The sequence below is a fragment of the Sceloporus occidentalis genome, unplaced genomic scaffold (assembly GCF_023333645.1).
Source record: "Sceloporus occidentalis isolate IW3139 unplaced genomic scaffold, rSceOcc1.0.p SCAF_4, whole genome shotgun sequence".
In the NCBI taxonomy this organism is placed as follows: Eukaryota; Metazoa; Chordata; class Lepidosauria; order Squamata; family Phrynosomatidae; genus Sceloporus; species Sceloporus occidentalis.
This window is the reverse complement of record NW_028316984.1, coordinates 69,501,626-69,519,378: the sequence shown is the minus strand read 5'-3', so window position 1 is coordinate 69,519,378 and position 17,753 is coordinate 69,501,626. Positions and strand designations below refer to the sequence as shown.

At 43.3% G+C, this 17,753-nt stretch overlaps 1 protein-coding gene across 3 annotated transcripts in view; it reads left to right on the top strand.

Annotated features, from left to right (window-relative positions):
• LOC149313968 (solute carrier family 49 member 4-like) overlaps positions 1–17,753 on the top strand; it is a 122,634-nt gene that overhangs the window by 47,500 nt on the left and 57,381 nt on the right. For all 3 annotated transcript variants that reach the window (XR_016281101.1, XM_089523335.1, XM_089523336.1), the window contains exons 3-4: positions 1,119–1,387; positions 5,570–5,699. Coding sequence is in view for 2 of the 3 variants with exons in the window: in XM_089523335.1 (XP_089379461.1) it covers positions 1,119–1,387; positions 5,570–5,699 (399 nt within the window). In the remaining variant the exon portion in view is untranslated. The remainder of the gene's footprint in view (positions 1–1,118; positions 1,388–5,569; positions 5,700–17,753) is intronic.

Here is a 17,753-nt window from a genome sequence, read left to right as displayed (position 1 = left end):
GGAGAGGGGGGTGGCCAGAAAAGGAAGTACATTTCTGTGATCTGTCTACGAATAATGTCAAAATGTCCTCCATTTTGATCCTGCCTAAGAAACATGGATTTATATTAACATTTCTAAAAAAGCCTCAATTTTTTTGCGTGTCCTCCATTTTTTAAAATGTGTCCTACATTTGAAAATGTTGTCCTGCATTTGTCCTACATTTGTCCCGGTTTGGAGGTCCTCACTTATGGCAACCCTATCCGGACTCTTAGGACCCATGCATCATTTAAATAGCATACCTCCAAAGAGACCCGAAGCAGCTTTATTTTGGCAGTCTGTAACAGGCCTGAGTCTATTCTTGTTGGGGCTGAACATTGGATTTAAACCATAGAAATTCCATTGAACAAAATGGCCAAACTGAACTGATTCAAAGCATTTTGAATATCTAGTCAGTGTCATTAAGCTGTTTGAAGTCATTCTTTTCCTCTAAAGAAGTGGAGTTCTACAACCTATTAGGTAAAGAACTTTAAAATGTATCACTTGGTTTTATTAGCAAACGTCCACAAAAATGGGCTCATCTTGCTAGCTAGCAGTTATTCACTAATCCCATCCTTCTCCTGAATCCTTGGTGGATAGAGGTAGGAAGAAAAGATGGGTTAAGAGACTACACCTTCATACTAAGCTGTAGAGATAATTCAGAGGCAGAGACAATCTCTTTTGCTCCTTCTCATTGTCTGTAAGGTTCAGCATGAAGCAAGGCACTGATCCCTTCCTTTTACCAGGTTCTCAGGAGCTCGGTATCTAACATGTCAATGTGTAGTTTTTTGTGGGTTTTTCGGGCTGTGTGGCCATGTTCTAGAAGATTTTCTTCCTGACGTTTCGCCAGCATCTGTGGCTGGCATCTTCAGAGAATGCTTGTTTGGAAAAAAAGTGGGTATATATATATACTGTGTGAACCTGGGAATGCAGAAGTGATTTGCATGTGTATTCTGTGCTGATCAGATGCTGGCGAAACGTTAGGAAGAAAATCTTCTAGAACATGGCCACACAGCCCGAAAAACCCACAAAAAACGATGGATGCCGGCCATGAAAGCCTTCGACCACATGTCAATACGTGTTTTTGCTTTATCTCTCTACAGGTTGATTCATGGAGGACAACTGTTGAATGGGTTGGCTGGCCCCACTGTAGCTAGCGCTGCTCCATTACTTTCTACAACATGGTTTTCTCCAGATGAACGTGCCACTGCTACAGCTATTGCATCATTGATCGGTTACCTTGGTGGAGCATGTGCATTTTTAGTGGGGCCCTTGTTAGTTCCAGGGCCAAATGGTACATCTGCATCTCCACTTCTGCCTGGGAGTAGCCCTGAGCTTATAAAGGACCGCATTGAAGCTGTGCTGTATGCAGGTATTGAAGAAGTAATTTCACCCTTAAAGTGCATAATGTGCATCTATTATGAGTTTGCTGCCACCCTCTAGTGGCTCATCTGGAAATAAATATCAGTTACTGTGAGTTTCAGAGTTAACTGTATTTACATTTTACCACATCTGTTTTTTGTGTCTGAATATTTATTCACTTCTGGAATAACCAGTTAGACCAGAGGTAATACCTGTTCTGCATTTTTCTGTGTTCACCATTTTCTTGGCAAAGGTTTTTCTATTAGAATGCGAGTGTGTTACAATAGAACTGGCCCTTTGGTCTTCTGTCTATTTTCCAATGCCAGCTCAAGTTTTCATACACTAAAACCTGAAATCCATTTAAAACTCAGCAGGTTATTTTCCATTGTAAATCAATTTTGAGTTGCTAACGAAATACAATAATGTCATGTTTGTATATAGATTTTTCTCTTCCCTGATTCTGTGGATCCATGGTAAATGCCACTTCATAATAAAATAAGAATAATAAAATAGTATTTTTAGATAACTGTTTGTGATATTTTATCCCACACACATCCAACCTAATCAATTTTCCCAATTGTCCTTGACAAAGCAAGAAAGAGGAAACAAGCGAGACCTGCAGTAATATGTAGTACAGGCTGAGTCTCCATTATCCGGTATTCTGAAAACCTAAACTTTCCAAAATTGTCCACATAGGTGACTGAGATAGTGACACCTTTGCTTTCTGATGGTTCAGTGTACACAAACTTCATTTCATACATAAAATTATTAAAAATATGTATGAAATTACCTTCAGGCTATGTTTATAAGGTGCATATGAAACCTAAATGAATTTCATGTTTACACTTGGGTCCTATCTCCAAGGTAACTCATTATGCATATGCAAATATTGCAAAATAAAACAAAATCCAGAAGCACAAACACTTCTGGTCCCAAACATTTTAGATAAGAGAAACTCAGCTTGTAGTATGAAGTGCACCTGAACAGTGTGCCAGCCAGCCATGCCCTCTTTCATGATACTCTGTCCATTAAACCTTCTAAACATTCTGTAGCTACTAAGCATGCATAGTTGTCATTGAACTGCTTCAGGGTTTTTGAAGACTGTTGTTTCCTCCTGTTGCGTGTGTGTTTATGTAATGTGTTGGGTTTCCCTGAACATGCTGATGCATCCCTACGTGTTTCACAGTGGCCGTGCTTTGGCTACAGATTTTTGGCATTTTCTAGCTGCGTTTTCTCTAACTAGCAGAAGCTGCTTGTCAGTGAGGTAGTTTTGTAGAAAGAACACCTATATCCACAGCACCAGTGCAATATGGCTAAAATGATACTACTCTGGTGATGCAGGCAGGTATTCTGTACAAGCTATCTGCTGTTGCAAGCGCATTTTTTGTTGCTATGTACCATCAAATTCTTTGCAACATAACTGTTGTATGCTACCAGTATATTTGCCATTGTTTTACCTTTCACTTAGAAGACCTAGCACCCTTTGTTACACTTTGCTATCCACTTTTGAACAAGGTAAGCAAGATTTGTTGTTGTTGTTGTGGGCAATTAGCTTACAGATTGTAAACTGCTTAGAAAGTACTGAGATTTATTTATTTATTTATGGCATTTATACCCCGCCCTTCAGCCCTAAAGGCTATCAGAGCGGCTAACATTAATTCCCTGACTGGGAAACGAACCCGGGCTGTGGCAGTGAGAGCGCCGAATTGATAAGTGGTATAGAAATGTACATGCTATTGCTATTATCCAAAGTAATGAGCATCCAACAATATTAGCTTCTAACAGAAATGTTGCCTTATTAAAGAATTGAGCTGTCAGGTATTCCCTTGGTAGTTATGGAATCATTATTATGAAGAAGGCAATTTTTATATGGCTTTAGGACAACTTGGAATATTAGAGGAGAACTGAGCCAAGTGTGGGCATAGTGAGAAGGTTGTAACAGGAATGCTTCTATGTGTGGCTGCTTGAAATCAGTTCAGTTGCCATCAGGTAGGTAAATCATATCCAGATAATGGATTTCTCATTCAGATAGATTTGTTTGCTGATCTCTGGAAAGCATTTCAGTTGAAACGCTGCTCTCACTGTAGCTTCACACACACACACACACACACACACACACACACACCCTGACAAGCTATTACAATTCCCTTGTTTAAGTTTGTCTTGACCTTTCTTAATATAGGAAGTTACTAGCAAAAGGTAGATGTCCACTGCTGATATGAGATCACTCATATCATCATTAACCATAGTATCACAGTATGCTGAACAAGAACTACAAATATGTACAAAGTTAATAACTCAAGCAAATGCCATCTGGGATCATTTGTTTTATTTAGAAATCTGAAATTTAATAAATAATTCAGTTGTGGTCTATAATCTGCACAAATAAAAGGTCAAATACAAAAACACTGGGAGAACAGCCAGGTAGATTGGGCCCACATGAAGGTGGGGAAAGTGCCGCATGAATCCCTCAGCTCCCTTGTGCTCCAAATTGACCTGAAATGCTTGAGACCAGAGGTGTTTTAGATTTTGAAATACCTATATTTGCATGTAAGTACATAATGAAATAACTTGGAGATGGGACCAAAGTCTAATGAACAAAATTCATGCTTATTTCATATACACCTTTTTCACATAGCCTGAAGGTGACTGTAGGCTGCATCTGTGCTGTAGAATTAATCCGGATTGACACCACTGCCATGGCTCATTGTTATGGAATTCTGGGAATTGTAGTTTTGTGAGATATTTAGCCTTCTTTGTCAGAGAGCTCTGACGCTGCAACAAACTACATTTCCCAGAATTCCATGGCATTGAGCCATGACAGTTAAAAGTGGTGTCAGCCTGGATTATTTGTGCAGTGAGTATGCAGACTTGTAGAATATTTTTAATAATTTTGTGCATTAAAGAAAATCTGTATAGATTGAATCGTCAGAAAGCAAAGGTGTCACTGTTTCAGCCATTTTGGAGTAGTTTGGATTTCAGAATTCTGAATAAGGGAGACTCAGCCTGTATATGCAGTCAGCCCTTCTTATACACAGATTTTTTTATACACGGATTCAAGCATACACGGTTTGAAAATGTTCCCAAAAAGTAAAATTTCAAATATCAAACCTTGATTTTCCATTTTTTATAAGGGACACCATTTTGGTATGTCATTATATTTAATGGAACTTGAGCATACACAGATTTTGTTATACACGGGGGATCTTGGAACCAAACCCCAGCGTATAACAAGGGTCCACTGTACTGTCCTGGCAAAGCTGAAGTTTAAGTATTTTAGTTTGAGGATTTCAATTTGCTACTTGCTTGCAAGGTGAGAGAAATAGCAGCCACTCTCAGTTAGCTGCTTACTGGAAGGAATAATATGCAAAAATCCTAGGATCCTCTCCCTTTAAGGCAGCAATATCCCAGAACCTCTTACACATGAGTAGTCACCAGAGCATGGATTGCAGGTCAATCCCTGCTGCCTGGCATTGTTATAATACTGAGACTAGCAGAGACAGTACAGGGAAGGAGATGATAAATATTTATTTATTTAGGTAAAGGTAAAAGTAAAGGTTTTCACTTAACATGAATGCTTAGTCATAACAGACTGTGTGTGTGTGTGTGGGTGGAGGGGGTGCTCATCTCCATTACTAAGTCGAAGAGCCAATGTTATCCAAGGATTATTCCAGTGGCCATGTGGCCAGCAGGACTGCATGAACTCTGTTACCTTCCCACTAAAGTGGTACCTGCTTTGCATTTGCATGCTTTTGAACTGCTAGGTTGGCAGAACCTGGGACTAGTGAAAGGAGCTCACCCCCATCATGCAGCACTTAGGCTTTGAACTGCCAACCTTCCAATCTTACGATCATCACAATTGGCATCTACCCACTAAGCCACTGCATCCTATTATTATAATTATTTGCATCCTACCTTTTAGCATGCTAAGTAACATTATAATAATAAACTCAAAAGAAACTGTTAAAAATTCAAATTTTGTCAGGATCCTTCACATGGAACAGCTGGCCCAATTGGATAGAAAAGAGGCCTCACTGGAGTAGGCACTGGAATGTATTCACAGTATTTAAACTAACTTTTAACATGGTTCAAGAACAATGTTTCCTGTGTGTTAAGCATGATATTTGGTGGGTTGTGCCTGTCATCTTCTGTATTACATTTCTTATTTTAATTTCTTTCTGTTTTCCCTTAGAATTTGGCATTGTGGCGCTGTTATTCTGTGCTGCACTAGCCTATTTCCCATCACGTCCTCCCTTCCCCCCAAGTGTTGCTGCAGCTAGCCAGAGGCTCAGTTATAGAAGAAGTTTTTGTAGGCTATTAAGGTATGTATACTGCGATCCTGCTTCGTATAGAAATAAAATCAGATTCTCTGTTGAATAATAAGTTATCTTAAATATTAATATGCTATCTCTCAACCAGCCATATAATATTCCAAAATGATTTATAATTTATTTCAAACAATTCAGTCTCAGCAATGATTAGTATTGCACAACAAAAGAAGACTTATCACACAGAAAGTCGTTAATTGATAAGCAAATAATTTTCTTAATGATAGGTTTAGTTGTCTGTTGCAATCTTTATGAGTGATACCCAACTTGTTCATGAAGAATGAAGTTTGCAGTAAATATACTATTTATTCATTATATATATATATATATATATATATATATATATATATATGGTATGTTTCTGAAAACATAGGCATGGGAGTGGCAATTACACATTTTTGCTGAAAAATATTTATTTGTTTATTTTCATGGGAAAGGCAGGGCCCAGTTGAGCAACCTTGGTGGCCACATTCAGGCTACATGATTACCATCCTTGCTGTAGGGGATGGTCTTTCCACTGCAGGACGAGGAGCAGAGTGATTCCTTATTAAGTCTAGTAGATCTTTTGCTCTATTCTTCTCCTTTCCCCATGACTTAGCTCTCCTGGATGCTTATGAATTTATAGGCTCCATACTATCACATATATTTTGTATGAAAGCGATTACAGCTTTAATTCTGGGCATCTGTTACAGCTTTAATCATGGGTAAAAGTGAAGACTTCAGACACTCTTGAGTAGAACACGTTGAGCTAGGTTGACTAGCTGTCTGATTCATTTTAAAACAAGTGTGTATGGTGTTTGTTGCCCCCTTATTCCCCCACCCCAGTCATTGCGTTTCATAAAATGGAAGGATTGGATGGGGAGCTCAGAGGCACAGGCTCCAAATTCTTACAGTGTTCTCAGTGGCCACATATTTAGGGATGGGGGCTTCTGTAGGCACTGTTTCTTGAACCCCCTATCCCCTGTGCATTTGTTTGATTTGACAAATATTGTGGTTCTGATGTTGTTTTCATTGTGATAAATGGTAGAACTATGTTTGTTCAGTGAACCTGCACAAGTGTGAGATACATGCAGTCCTGTCTATTAACCTTTTCATCAAACAACAAAATTCACTTGCAGTATTTTGTAGCATATTAATAGATTGTACTTGTGAAATTGTGTTTGACAAGTCATTTACCAAAATAGTTTACCAAAAGAGCTGACATCCTGTACTGAGAAAAGGCTACCTCTGATAAGTATAATTTATGGAAAATAAGTCAATTTCTTATATGGGTTGAACACCTCAATCCAAAAATCAGAAATCCAAAAACCCTTTCCTACCTGTGACCCACTTCCAGCTTTGAGATGGCGGCTGTGGCACTCCTGCTTGTTGATCTCTCAGAACCTCAGTCTCTCACCAGTCTTGTGTTTCATACACAATCTAAGTGAACAAGACACTAGGATAGAGAAAGATGAACAAGTAGAGTGCTGCAACTGATGCCTCAAAAACAGAAGCAGACAGCTGGCAGCAAAAAGATGTGAGGCTGGAGAAAGACTGAGGATCTGTGAAATGAAGGGAATCCAAGCATAGTACTCAGTGTAAATCTACACCTCCCACCACTTCACAGATCCTTATGTCTCTCTCCAACCTTGCAAATACAGTATGGGTACATTACATTATTTCTGTATTCCAATAATAATAATAATTTAAAAAATATCCCAATTCTGAAATGCTTCTGGGCCCAGGCATTTCAGATAAGGGCTACTCAATCTATATTTACTTTTACTTATTATTCTGGTTTGCTAGTCATGGGAAGGATGCAGTTAGTCATGAGGAAAGATGCTAAAGCACTGTGTCTAGACCTGCCAGTCTTGTTTGGTGATCCTGGTAGCTTGTGAGGTTTCAGTAGCTATTGCCTATATACTTTCAACCATCCTTACCCAGTAGTCAATAATTCCTTATTTAATTCTTCTTTGCATTCCATTGCAAGTCTTGTAAACTGAAGGCAAGATGACCTGTGAAACAAATTATTTCCAGAGAAGTTCACAATTGCAAGAGAATATGAGAACATGGTTAATTTATGGGGACCTAGTTTTGATCTCATATTTTCTGGGACAAAAAACAGAATTAGCCAGTTAGTATGGATTGTGGACTATCCAAGATACTTTAAAAAAAAAAAAGCAGAAGCAATTTCCATTAAGGACACTTGGCAGCTTTACCAGTGCTGTCATCTGAGTGCCAGTCTCCTGTCTGCCTGCAGGCTGTGTTGTAAAAATGTTATTGTCAAATAAAACCCTGAGTAATAGTTAGATCTGCAGGTGGAATATAAAATGTCTATTGATGGGGCTCCATCTGGGAACTATGTTAATAAAAGAGATACTTGTTCATACTGAGATCCCAGTAAAGTTGAATGGTGAGCTACAAAAGTTTACATTTACTTACCTTAAGAAAAACCTAAATGCTTAAACAGTGACTTTGTTTATGTCTGTCAGGATCTGCTCACAGTGGCCTGCTGGAGATAATGTAAAATCATTCTACCTGTTCTTTAGCTTTCTTTTCTTACCATATTAACTAAGTTTTCCTCATACTTCAAATGCCTTTCCATCACATATATATTCTGGGTAGCTTTTTAGAAAAAAAAATCAATCACAGGGGAAATGCTTTTAAGTATTTCTGGGAGAAATCCAGGTAGTACATCAAATTTGTATAAAGCGAAATGGTGTAAACTAGTGTAATTGTAGTGTAAATTTCATAATCTTGAGGGTAGGCACATTTAGAGCTAAACCTCATTTGTTATTGGTCTGGATTCAAATGCAATAATATTTGTTTCTTAACCACTTACAGTGAACTAAAGTTTAATGCAGATTGTGCTGTATTGGATTATTGCATTTAATTACTAGGAGCCAGCATGGTGTAGTGGTTTGAGTGTTGGCCTGTGATTCTGGAGACCAGGTTTTTATTCTCCACTCAGCCAGAAACCCACTGTGAGACCTTGGGCAAGTCACATGCTCTCAGCCTCAGAAGGAGGCAAAGGCAAACCTCCTCTGAATAAATCTTACCAAGAAAACCCCATGATAGGTTCAGCTTAGCATCACCATAAGTCAGAAATGACTTGAAAGCATATAACAACAGCAACATAAAATTACTGGCTAGTATGTAGTTTCAAATGAACTCTATCTTTACTTATCTTTTTGATAAAAAAAAAGACTGGATAAACTATACTAGTAAGCCTTAAGGTGTTATTGATTCAGTGAGTCTACTGGAGTTGTGAAGAACAATTTAATTTAGACAGTTCATTCTTATTCCATGGGTCTCAGCAATAGCCTGCTGTTGTACCAGCTTTGCACTGGGGAAAGTTAGTAGGCCTTTGACAAAGGTTGTGTGAGCTCTTTGTCCTGCATGAAACTTTCCAATTACTTGTCCTTTTCTTTTGTGATCTCTCAGTTTGAGTCTGCATCAGTCTTGATTTCAGTGTTTGAGTGATCAGTGTGAAAAGTAGCATTCTTGTTCTTTTATCAATCCAAGAATATTTAAGGTATTATATATTGATTTTATATTAGGCAAACCTCACAAGGTAATTTGTATGGCAATATTAAAGCAGTAAGCATTACTGAAAGTTTATAATAAAACAGTAAAGACAAGCCACCAGAGGTAGAAGCTGCAGTTCTTTCCCTAGTGCAAGATAAAAGGTAAATATTACTGGTTTTGGTACTGATTTTTATGTTTTTGAGTTAAGCCTCATTTTATATTTCACAGTATCTAGTATAGGGAAGATCCTAAAGCATGTTATTGTAAATAAAGTTACAATACATAGTCCCTAGTTACACCTCCTTTGAGTCTTATTCTGTTTTGAATTGACCCACTCATGTACTTAAATGTTTTGCACAACCATTGCTTGTGATATTGCATTATTGATTGTGCAACAGGTTCTACACAGTATACCATTCAGAATGCATCATAGGTGACATTGCAATTCTTCTTCGTGGTCTCTGCGAATCACACAAATGGGTTTATTCTGCGCCTGCGCAGCAATCCTCGGAAACTTCTGGAATCTCCAGGCAGAAAGCAATGTATCTTTCTGCAACTTTTTGGCGGTAGGCCCGCCCACCCATATATAAGGCCCCTGGTGGCCCGCTCCTCTTCAGTTCCTTCATTCCGCCGCAACTAAGCAGCTCGAGGAACTTCGCTAGCATTTCGCTTGCTCTTACATTGGAATCTCTTTGTCCATTCGTTTGGACTCTCCTTCGGCTTGACCACTTCTCTGACCTAACGGACTTCTCTTGCCATAGCCTCCTTTAGGAGGAACACAAAGTGCGGGGTTAAAATCCCCATGGCCAACGGCAATGTCCACCGGACCTTGAAGCAGGGCCGGACATTGAAGGCTGCGCTGTACGAAAAAGCTTTAAGCCAGCCTGGCGGTTCTGGAGCCTCCGGAGAGACAGGTGATACCACCTCTATGTCCTCAAAAGGAAAAGGGACAACTGCTCTGACCGCAACAAGCAGCGGGCTTGCTCATCCTCGCCGCCGCCAAAACCCGGCGTAAAGGGTCTCCGAGCACGGTTTCAGTGCCTTTGCTATAGTCGAGGCCAGTACCTGCTCCGCCTCCTGACATCGGGTCAATCAAGACCACGACGCCGACGCCAAAACCCGGCATAAAGGGCTTCCGAGCACGGTCTCAGTGCCTCCGCCATAGTCGAGGCCAGTACCTGCTCCATCTCCTGACACTGGATCAATCAAGACCCCGACGCCGATGCCAGAACCCGGCGTAAAGGGCCTCCAAGCACGGTCTGAGTGCCTCCGCCATAGTCGAGGCCAGTACCTGCTCCATCTCCTGACACTGGGTCAATCAAGACCCCGACGCCGACGCCAGAACCCGGCGTAAAGGGCCTCCGAGCACGGTCTCAATGCCTCTGCCATAGTCGAGGCCAGTACCTGCTCCGTCTCCTGACACTGGGTCGATCAAGACCCCGACGCCGACGCCAGAACCCGGCGTAACGGGCCTCTGAGCACGATGTCAGTGCCTCCACCATACTCAAGGCCAGGACCTGCTCCGTCTCCTGACATGGGGTTGATCAAGACCTGGCCTAAAGGGCCTCCGAGCATGGTCTCAGTGCCTCCGCCATAGTCGAGGCCAGTACCTGCTCCGTCTCATGACATTGGGTCAATCAAGACCCCTACGCCGACGCCAAAATCCGGCGTGAAGGACCTCCGACCATGGTCTGAGTGCCTCCGCCAGGATCGAGGCCAGTACCTGCTCCGTCTTCTGACATTACGTCAGTTAAGACCCCGACGCCGCCTGTGCCGGCATCTTCCCGGACAGTGCTCTTGGAGCCCAGGGTCCTCCTTGTGAGCCACCTTTCTGTACTGGCTGACAGCCTGCAGATAGTCAGCATGGATTCTGAATCGGAGGGAGAACCCTCAGACTCCGATGCGCCTCTATCCCCACAGAGGTCAAGATCAAAGCCACGCTCTCCCTCTCGGGACAAATGGCACATACGTTCTCCTTCACGGAAGGGCAGGGGCGCCCTTGGTACAGAGGCTGATGAGGCTTTGGCCTATGAACGACCGACACGGTTGAGCCAGATCAGGACTCACTCGAGTCGTTCCCAGACCTTGTCTATGACCAGCCCACGGGACAGTACCTACTCCCAGTGGCACCTTCCCATCTGTGTCGTAGCATTCGTGGCCCCACACGGACACGCCTCCCCGCTCAGGCCGTGGACGTCACCTAGGGGCCTGACGATTTTGACAGGGATGACTCTCCTAAGATCACCGCTCTCGGACAAAGGATCATAGTTCGTTCCTGGGGGCCCTACACTGCCATCGCCCACCGACGATGTCAGGGCCTTTGCTGACAGGGTCATATGGATGGCTGGCGCCCTCAAGTTAGAGGTGGCCCACCCTGATGATGACGCCCTCGACCCAGTAGAAAAGACTATCTACGGATCGACAACTTCTACCGGGTCACTCCGTCCACTTCGTCCTGGCTCTCCAACCACCCTCAGCTGAATTCTGATATAGGGTAAGGAGCCCAGGCTACTTTCGCTCCTAGGACGTCTCTTCGCCAGAAGGCAGTGACATCAAGAAGCTGGATAGACTAAAAAAAAAAAACAAAAAAAACCTTTTCTTTTATTTTTTGCCTCAGCTGCTCTTGACTTTAAGATAGCCAACTATGCAGCCTGTATGGGGCCTATATACAGTTTCTGGTCGAGGGGATGGGCCCTACCATCGCTGATCTCCCAGATGATAGGAGACGCATGATGGTCACTCTGCAAAATGAGATCCATCTGATAGCAGGCCAACAGATCATTTCTGTCAAGCACACCATGGACTGTGCATCCAAGTGCTATATGGCCCATAGCCCTTCGCCGTTACGCGTGGCTCCGGGCCTCTGCACTCAACCCCCAGGCAAAGGCGGCGATTGAAGATATGCCCTTTGACAACTCGGGCCTCTTCAGTTAAGACACGTCAAAATTATTCTGGCCGACACCCCTGGTACCCCGGCTCCCAGCAGGAAGAGGTTCTAATGTGCTCCTGCACACCTCTTCGCCTCTTCTCAACGGAGTGCACACTCTTTTAGTTAAGGGTGCTACTAAACCTGTTCCCCCTTGGAGGGGTCAACGGTATTTTTTCTCCAGGTACTTCACTGTACCGAAGAGAAACTCGGGCCTCCGGCCCATAATGAACCTTCAGCCCATGAATGCCTTTATTCTGTGCAAGAAGTTCAGGATGGTGAATCTTGCCTCGATTTTACCACTCCTACAGGAAGATTCCTGGTTTGTGACACTGGATTTAAAGGACGCCTGTTTTTACATTTCAGTATTGAAGGACCACTGGAGGTTCTTCCCCTTGCTGTTGCCATAGAGGCTTACCAGTACAAGGCCCTTCCCTTCGGCCTCTCTAGAACTCCACAGGTCTTCACCAAGGGCATGGCGCCCGTGGTGGCCTACGTGCTCAAAAAAGGGGATCACAGTCTTCCCGTACATGGACGACTGACTCTTCAGGGCGTCCTCCAAAGAGACTCTCCTCGAGGACCTCCATTTGCCCCCTCGCTCCTTCTTGCCCTGGGCCTGCAGGTCAAGTTTGACAAGTCTAACCTGCTCCCTACCAAGCTCATCGACTTCACAATCAAGACGTTCCTTCCAAGGTGCTCACCATCCCACGGACCGTACAGAGATCCTAGTGGCTCCAACATGACAATGTCTGCCTAGGGATGCCATTCCTGCCTCCACAACTGGTCCTCTCCTTGACCACGGACGCCTCCCTGCAAGGTTGGGGCGCCCACACTTGGACCTTGCTATAAGGGACAAGTGGTCGTCCGCAGAGGCCGCTCTCCACATCAACATCTTGGAGATCCTGGCCGTGGAAAAGTCACTCAGAGCTTTTCGGATGGTTCTTTCCGATAAAGTCGTGCTTCTGCTCACAGACAACACCACCGCCGTACACTACCTCAACAAACAAGGTGGTACGAGATCAGAGACGCTACTAGCTGTCACCATCCTCATTTGGGAAGGTGCATACAGCACGGGACGCTGTTGCAGTGCATTCACCTGCCGGTGATCAAAACAACCTCGCGGACTAACTGAGCACGTCGTCCTTCGCTTGCCACGTATGGAGGCTACACCCGGATGTGGTGAACCAACTTTTCGCCCACTGGGTAACCCCTCGGCTGGACCTGTTTGCTTCCCTGTCAAACACTCACACACCGAGGTTCTGCTCTCCCACTGGAGAGCCGAGATCGAAGGAAACGCCTTCCAGCTCAAGTGGACTCAAGGCCAACCGTATGCTCCTCCTCCGTTTCCACTGATCACAAGAGTGTTCTCGAAGATGTTGGCCGACCGGACGGACTCAATTTTAATAACTCCGTGGTGGCCCACACAACCTTGGTTCACTCGCCCCTTTACTACGACGAGCCCAAGAGTATCTCCGCTTGGAATACCGGCCCAACCTACTCTCGCTTCACGACGAGCACGTCCACCATCCCGAGATGCAAGATCTCCCATTGGTGGCATGGAGGATTCAGTACTGAGGGCTCTTCCACCCAGTGTACAACAAATAACTAGGGCAGCGTAGAGACCGTCTACCCAGACAGCCCATGCTTACAATGGAACGAATTCCTTGCCTTCCTACAGACCAAGGACGTTCCACCAACCCGTGTCTCCATCCCAGTGGTGCTGGACTTCTGATGACACTGACTGGACCAGGTTTCTCTTTCAGTTTTATAAAGTGTTACCTGTCTGCCATCTCCTCTCACTATTTGTTTAAGAACAAAGCCCCTTTGCTTAGAGACCCTCACATAGAAAGGTTCTGCATCCACCGACTGCGGTTCCTCCTCCGCAGTGGAGACTAGACGCCGTCCTGGCGCATCTGGTGTCTAAACTCTTTCAACCCTTAGCTACTACGGATCTGAGACTCCCTACTTTGAAGGCAGCTTTCCTAGTAGCCATCACATCAGCCTGCCGGGCTGGTGAACTGTGTCCCTTCAGGGTGGATCAACCCTTTCTCCATTTCACAAGGGCAGGGTTGTTCTCCGTACAGACATCCCCCTCTTACCTAGAGTGTTGTCTGCCTTTCACATCAATCAGGACATTGTTTTGCCGACTCTGGCTCCTAATCCGACCACAAACTCTGAACGTCAGTTTCATGTCCTGGATGTCCAGAGGGCGCTGGCGTCCTACCTGGACAGAACATCTGTTTACAGGCGCTCAGGGAAACTCTTGTTTGCTACTCCGAAGCCAAAAAAGGGCTGCCGGTTTCACCGCAGAGGTTCTTCAAATGGGTCGGCGACACCATCTGCCTCTGCTACGAACTGGCTGGGAAGCCCTTGCCAGGTCGGGTTAGAGCCCATGCAACTAGGGCGGTAGCCTCATCCTCAGCCTTCTTGATGGGTGATTCCTCTTGAGGATGTGTACAAGGCTGCTGTCTGGTCCCAGCCTTTGACATTCTTCAGACGTTAAGGCTGGACGCCAGGGCCAGACAAGACGCAGGCTTTGGGAGGGCAGTGTTACTTTCTGCCATTCACTGAACCCACGGCACTGTTAATAGATACAAGGTGCTGGGTTACACTGTTTACTGATTGTTGATTTCTTTGATTATGTTTGACACTCCCTCCTCCACTGACTACAGCTCGCTAGTCTAAACCCATTTGTGTGATTCGCAGAGACCACGAAGAAGAAGAACAGGTTGCTCACCTGTAACTGTGTTTCTTCGAGTGGTCATCTGCGAATTCACACAAACCCGCCCATCCATCCCCTCAGTGTCTGTTCATTTGACAATGCTTGTTGCCGCGCTGTTTGCGGCTCATTCGGAACTGAAGAGGAGCGGGCCACCAGGGGCCTTATATATGGGTGGGCGGGGCTACCGCCAAAAAGTTGCAGAAAGATACATTGCTTTCTGCCTGGAGATTCCAGAAGTTTCCGAGGATTGCTGCGCAGGCGCAGAATAAACCCATTTGTGTGAATTCGCAGATGACCACTCGAAGAAACACAGTTACAGGTGAGCAACCTGTTCTTCTCAGCCCAGATCTGTTGGCAGGAAGATGTTGAGATGCTGTAGAAGTCTCTCTCCACCAGTGTGCATGGATATGCTCATTCACCTAAAGACTCTAGTATGTTCACATAATTCTTTTGGCCATAAAACTACTACCACTATCTTCCTGCTGGCATTAGCCATTGGGAGACCTGAAACAATATGTTCTGGTTTGCGAGTTAAGCAAAAGTAACTTTACATTAACTCAGTGGCATCACTAGGGTTAGTGTCACCCCAGTCAGTGTCAAGATGTCTCCTCCAGGATTGGAGCTGCCAGGTCAATGGTTCCTGAGAAATAAATCAGGCCACTGTGGAAGAGAAAGACTTTGGTCTACTTTCTGCTCAAGACTGATGGACCGGGGCACTCAAATGGATTGTCCATATCTCGGATTGTTCCAGTCTGTCCACTTTGTTCACAAGTCCCAAAGGGATCCAGGTACCATTTTGGAAGAGGTATCCAGGAGTTTGCTGTGGCATGCTGACAGCATCCTGGCTGGCCTCCTTGCTGTGTCTGGGCAGGTGGTCTAGGACTTTCCAAGACTTTCATTCTCCAGGAGTCACAATCTATCTGTGGAGAAGTGCAGCAGTATACCGCACACTGGAAGCCAGACACCCTCCTCTAAAGTATTACCTGGTGCAGTCTGCACCCCCCCCCCCCCCGAAACACCCCTGCATTCACTAGATCCATAGCTATTTCTGTCCACAATGTAGCTGCAGAATTGATGGGGGAGAAAAGAAGAAGATTGAGATCTACTAGAACAAAACCAGATCTGTTGCTTAGCAGCTCCCACCCTCTGGTCACCTGTGTTCTAGCAGGACTCTGAGAGCAGTGGTGGCTCCACAGAGAATCTCCTTATTGGGCCAGGAAGGATTGCTGTGCCCTGCTACATCCCATGACTATTAATAGCAGGTGTTTGGTTATTTTTGTCCAGAGTAAGTAACTGCTTTATAATTAGCTAGAAAGTGTATTTCCTACCCAAGTACATCAAAATTTATTTTAAAACATATGAAAAGTGCAAGTATTTAAATATTAAGGCTTGAAAAATACAGATAGATTAATTTACAATTTAAATGTGAAAATTAAAAATTAATTCCAGCTCTGATTTTTGCATGAATTTTAGAATGTAGATTTTTAAAAAAAAGGCAAGATCATTGTCTATAGAAGGGGTTTTGATACTGTTACCGATCTGTATAAATTTGCCCAAATATTAGTTGATAATTATATTCAATTATTATTATTATTATTATTATTATTATTAACTTTTATTTATAAAGTGCTGTAAATTTACACAATATTAGCTTTTATCTTTTTGTAATCACTGCTTTATAACCTTTAGCAGGTTAATGTGTTATTTGTTTATATGTACTTTTGCATAAGCAATTAAAATGAAAGATTATAAACAATAGATTTGAAAGTTCATGAATGAAATTCATTCGTCTCATGTATTTTCCCCAGAGGTAATATATGGCTGTCAAAAGGTATAGAATAACATTAATATTTGCTGATGCTGATTCAGTTTGGTAATACTTCCCTTGTTTAATAGCTGTATAGTGTGAGAACTCAATCCAGCCAAATCTCAAGTATGCAGCTTTTGCTAGCTAAATAGATCACATCAGGATCATTGCTGAAATGCTGACTGATTTGGACAAGGCTTCTGTGAATCCAGTGACATAGGTTGTTGGGGTGTGCAGTAAAGTGACAATATATTTGAAAGGAGCTGGTTCCTGTTTCAGTAGAACGTTGTAACAAAGTGAATCCAAGCTTCATTCCATTTGAATTCATCTGACAGTCTGATGGAGAATGTTTGAGGATCTGGCGGACATTTTTTACCTCTATGAACCCTGAATTGGCTCCTTTGGAGTGGTCATTCTTTTTTCTGGAAGAAGAAGAAAAGAAAAAACATCTATCCAATTTAAACAGACTGGGGAGGGGATCCATTTAAGTGCCTTGAAGCTTCTGGATGTGTGATTTGCTATTGGAGGGTAAATGAGTGGCTTTTGAAGGCATTGAGGGCAAATGGGAAGCCACCCTGTGCCACCCAAGGAATAGATGGATAATGTTTGGCACAGCTGTCACTTGTCCTTTGGTAGCCAAATAGCTACTTCTCTGGGGGGGGGGGGGGGTATTACAATAGAATGATTGCAAGGTTCAGTTTCTTTGCTGTTACAAGGGAGTGTTCTGCCAACTTGGTGGACATTTTGGTACTGTAGTTTTGAAAAAGTTAAATAGAGAAATGGAAGGTAAAAAATAAGAGAATTTTACATTTTCTTAATAAGAAAACAGAAACTGAGTGAAGATTGTATTTAGAATGTCTTATATTGGGATGGACTATTCTGATGCAATATGCCATTATGGAAAAAAAAAGGTGTTTTCATATCAGTGTTACATGTAAGAAGCAATCTGAAAGGACTTTTAAGAGACCCCCCCCCAATGTATCATTAGTTTTGGCACTTGAAATATTCAGTTTATCAGTATCATTGCTATGTAATTTGGCTTACATTGTTATTTGAGATAAGGCTGTGGAGAAGTTGTAGAGTGGC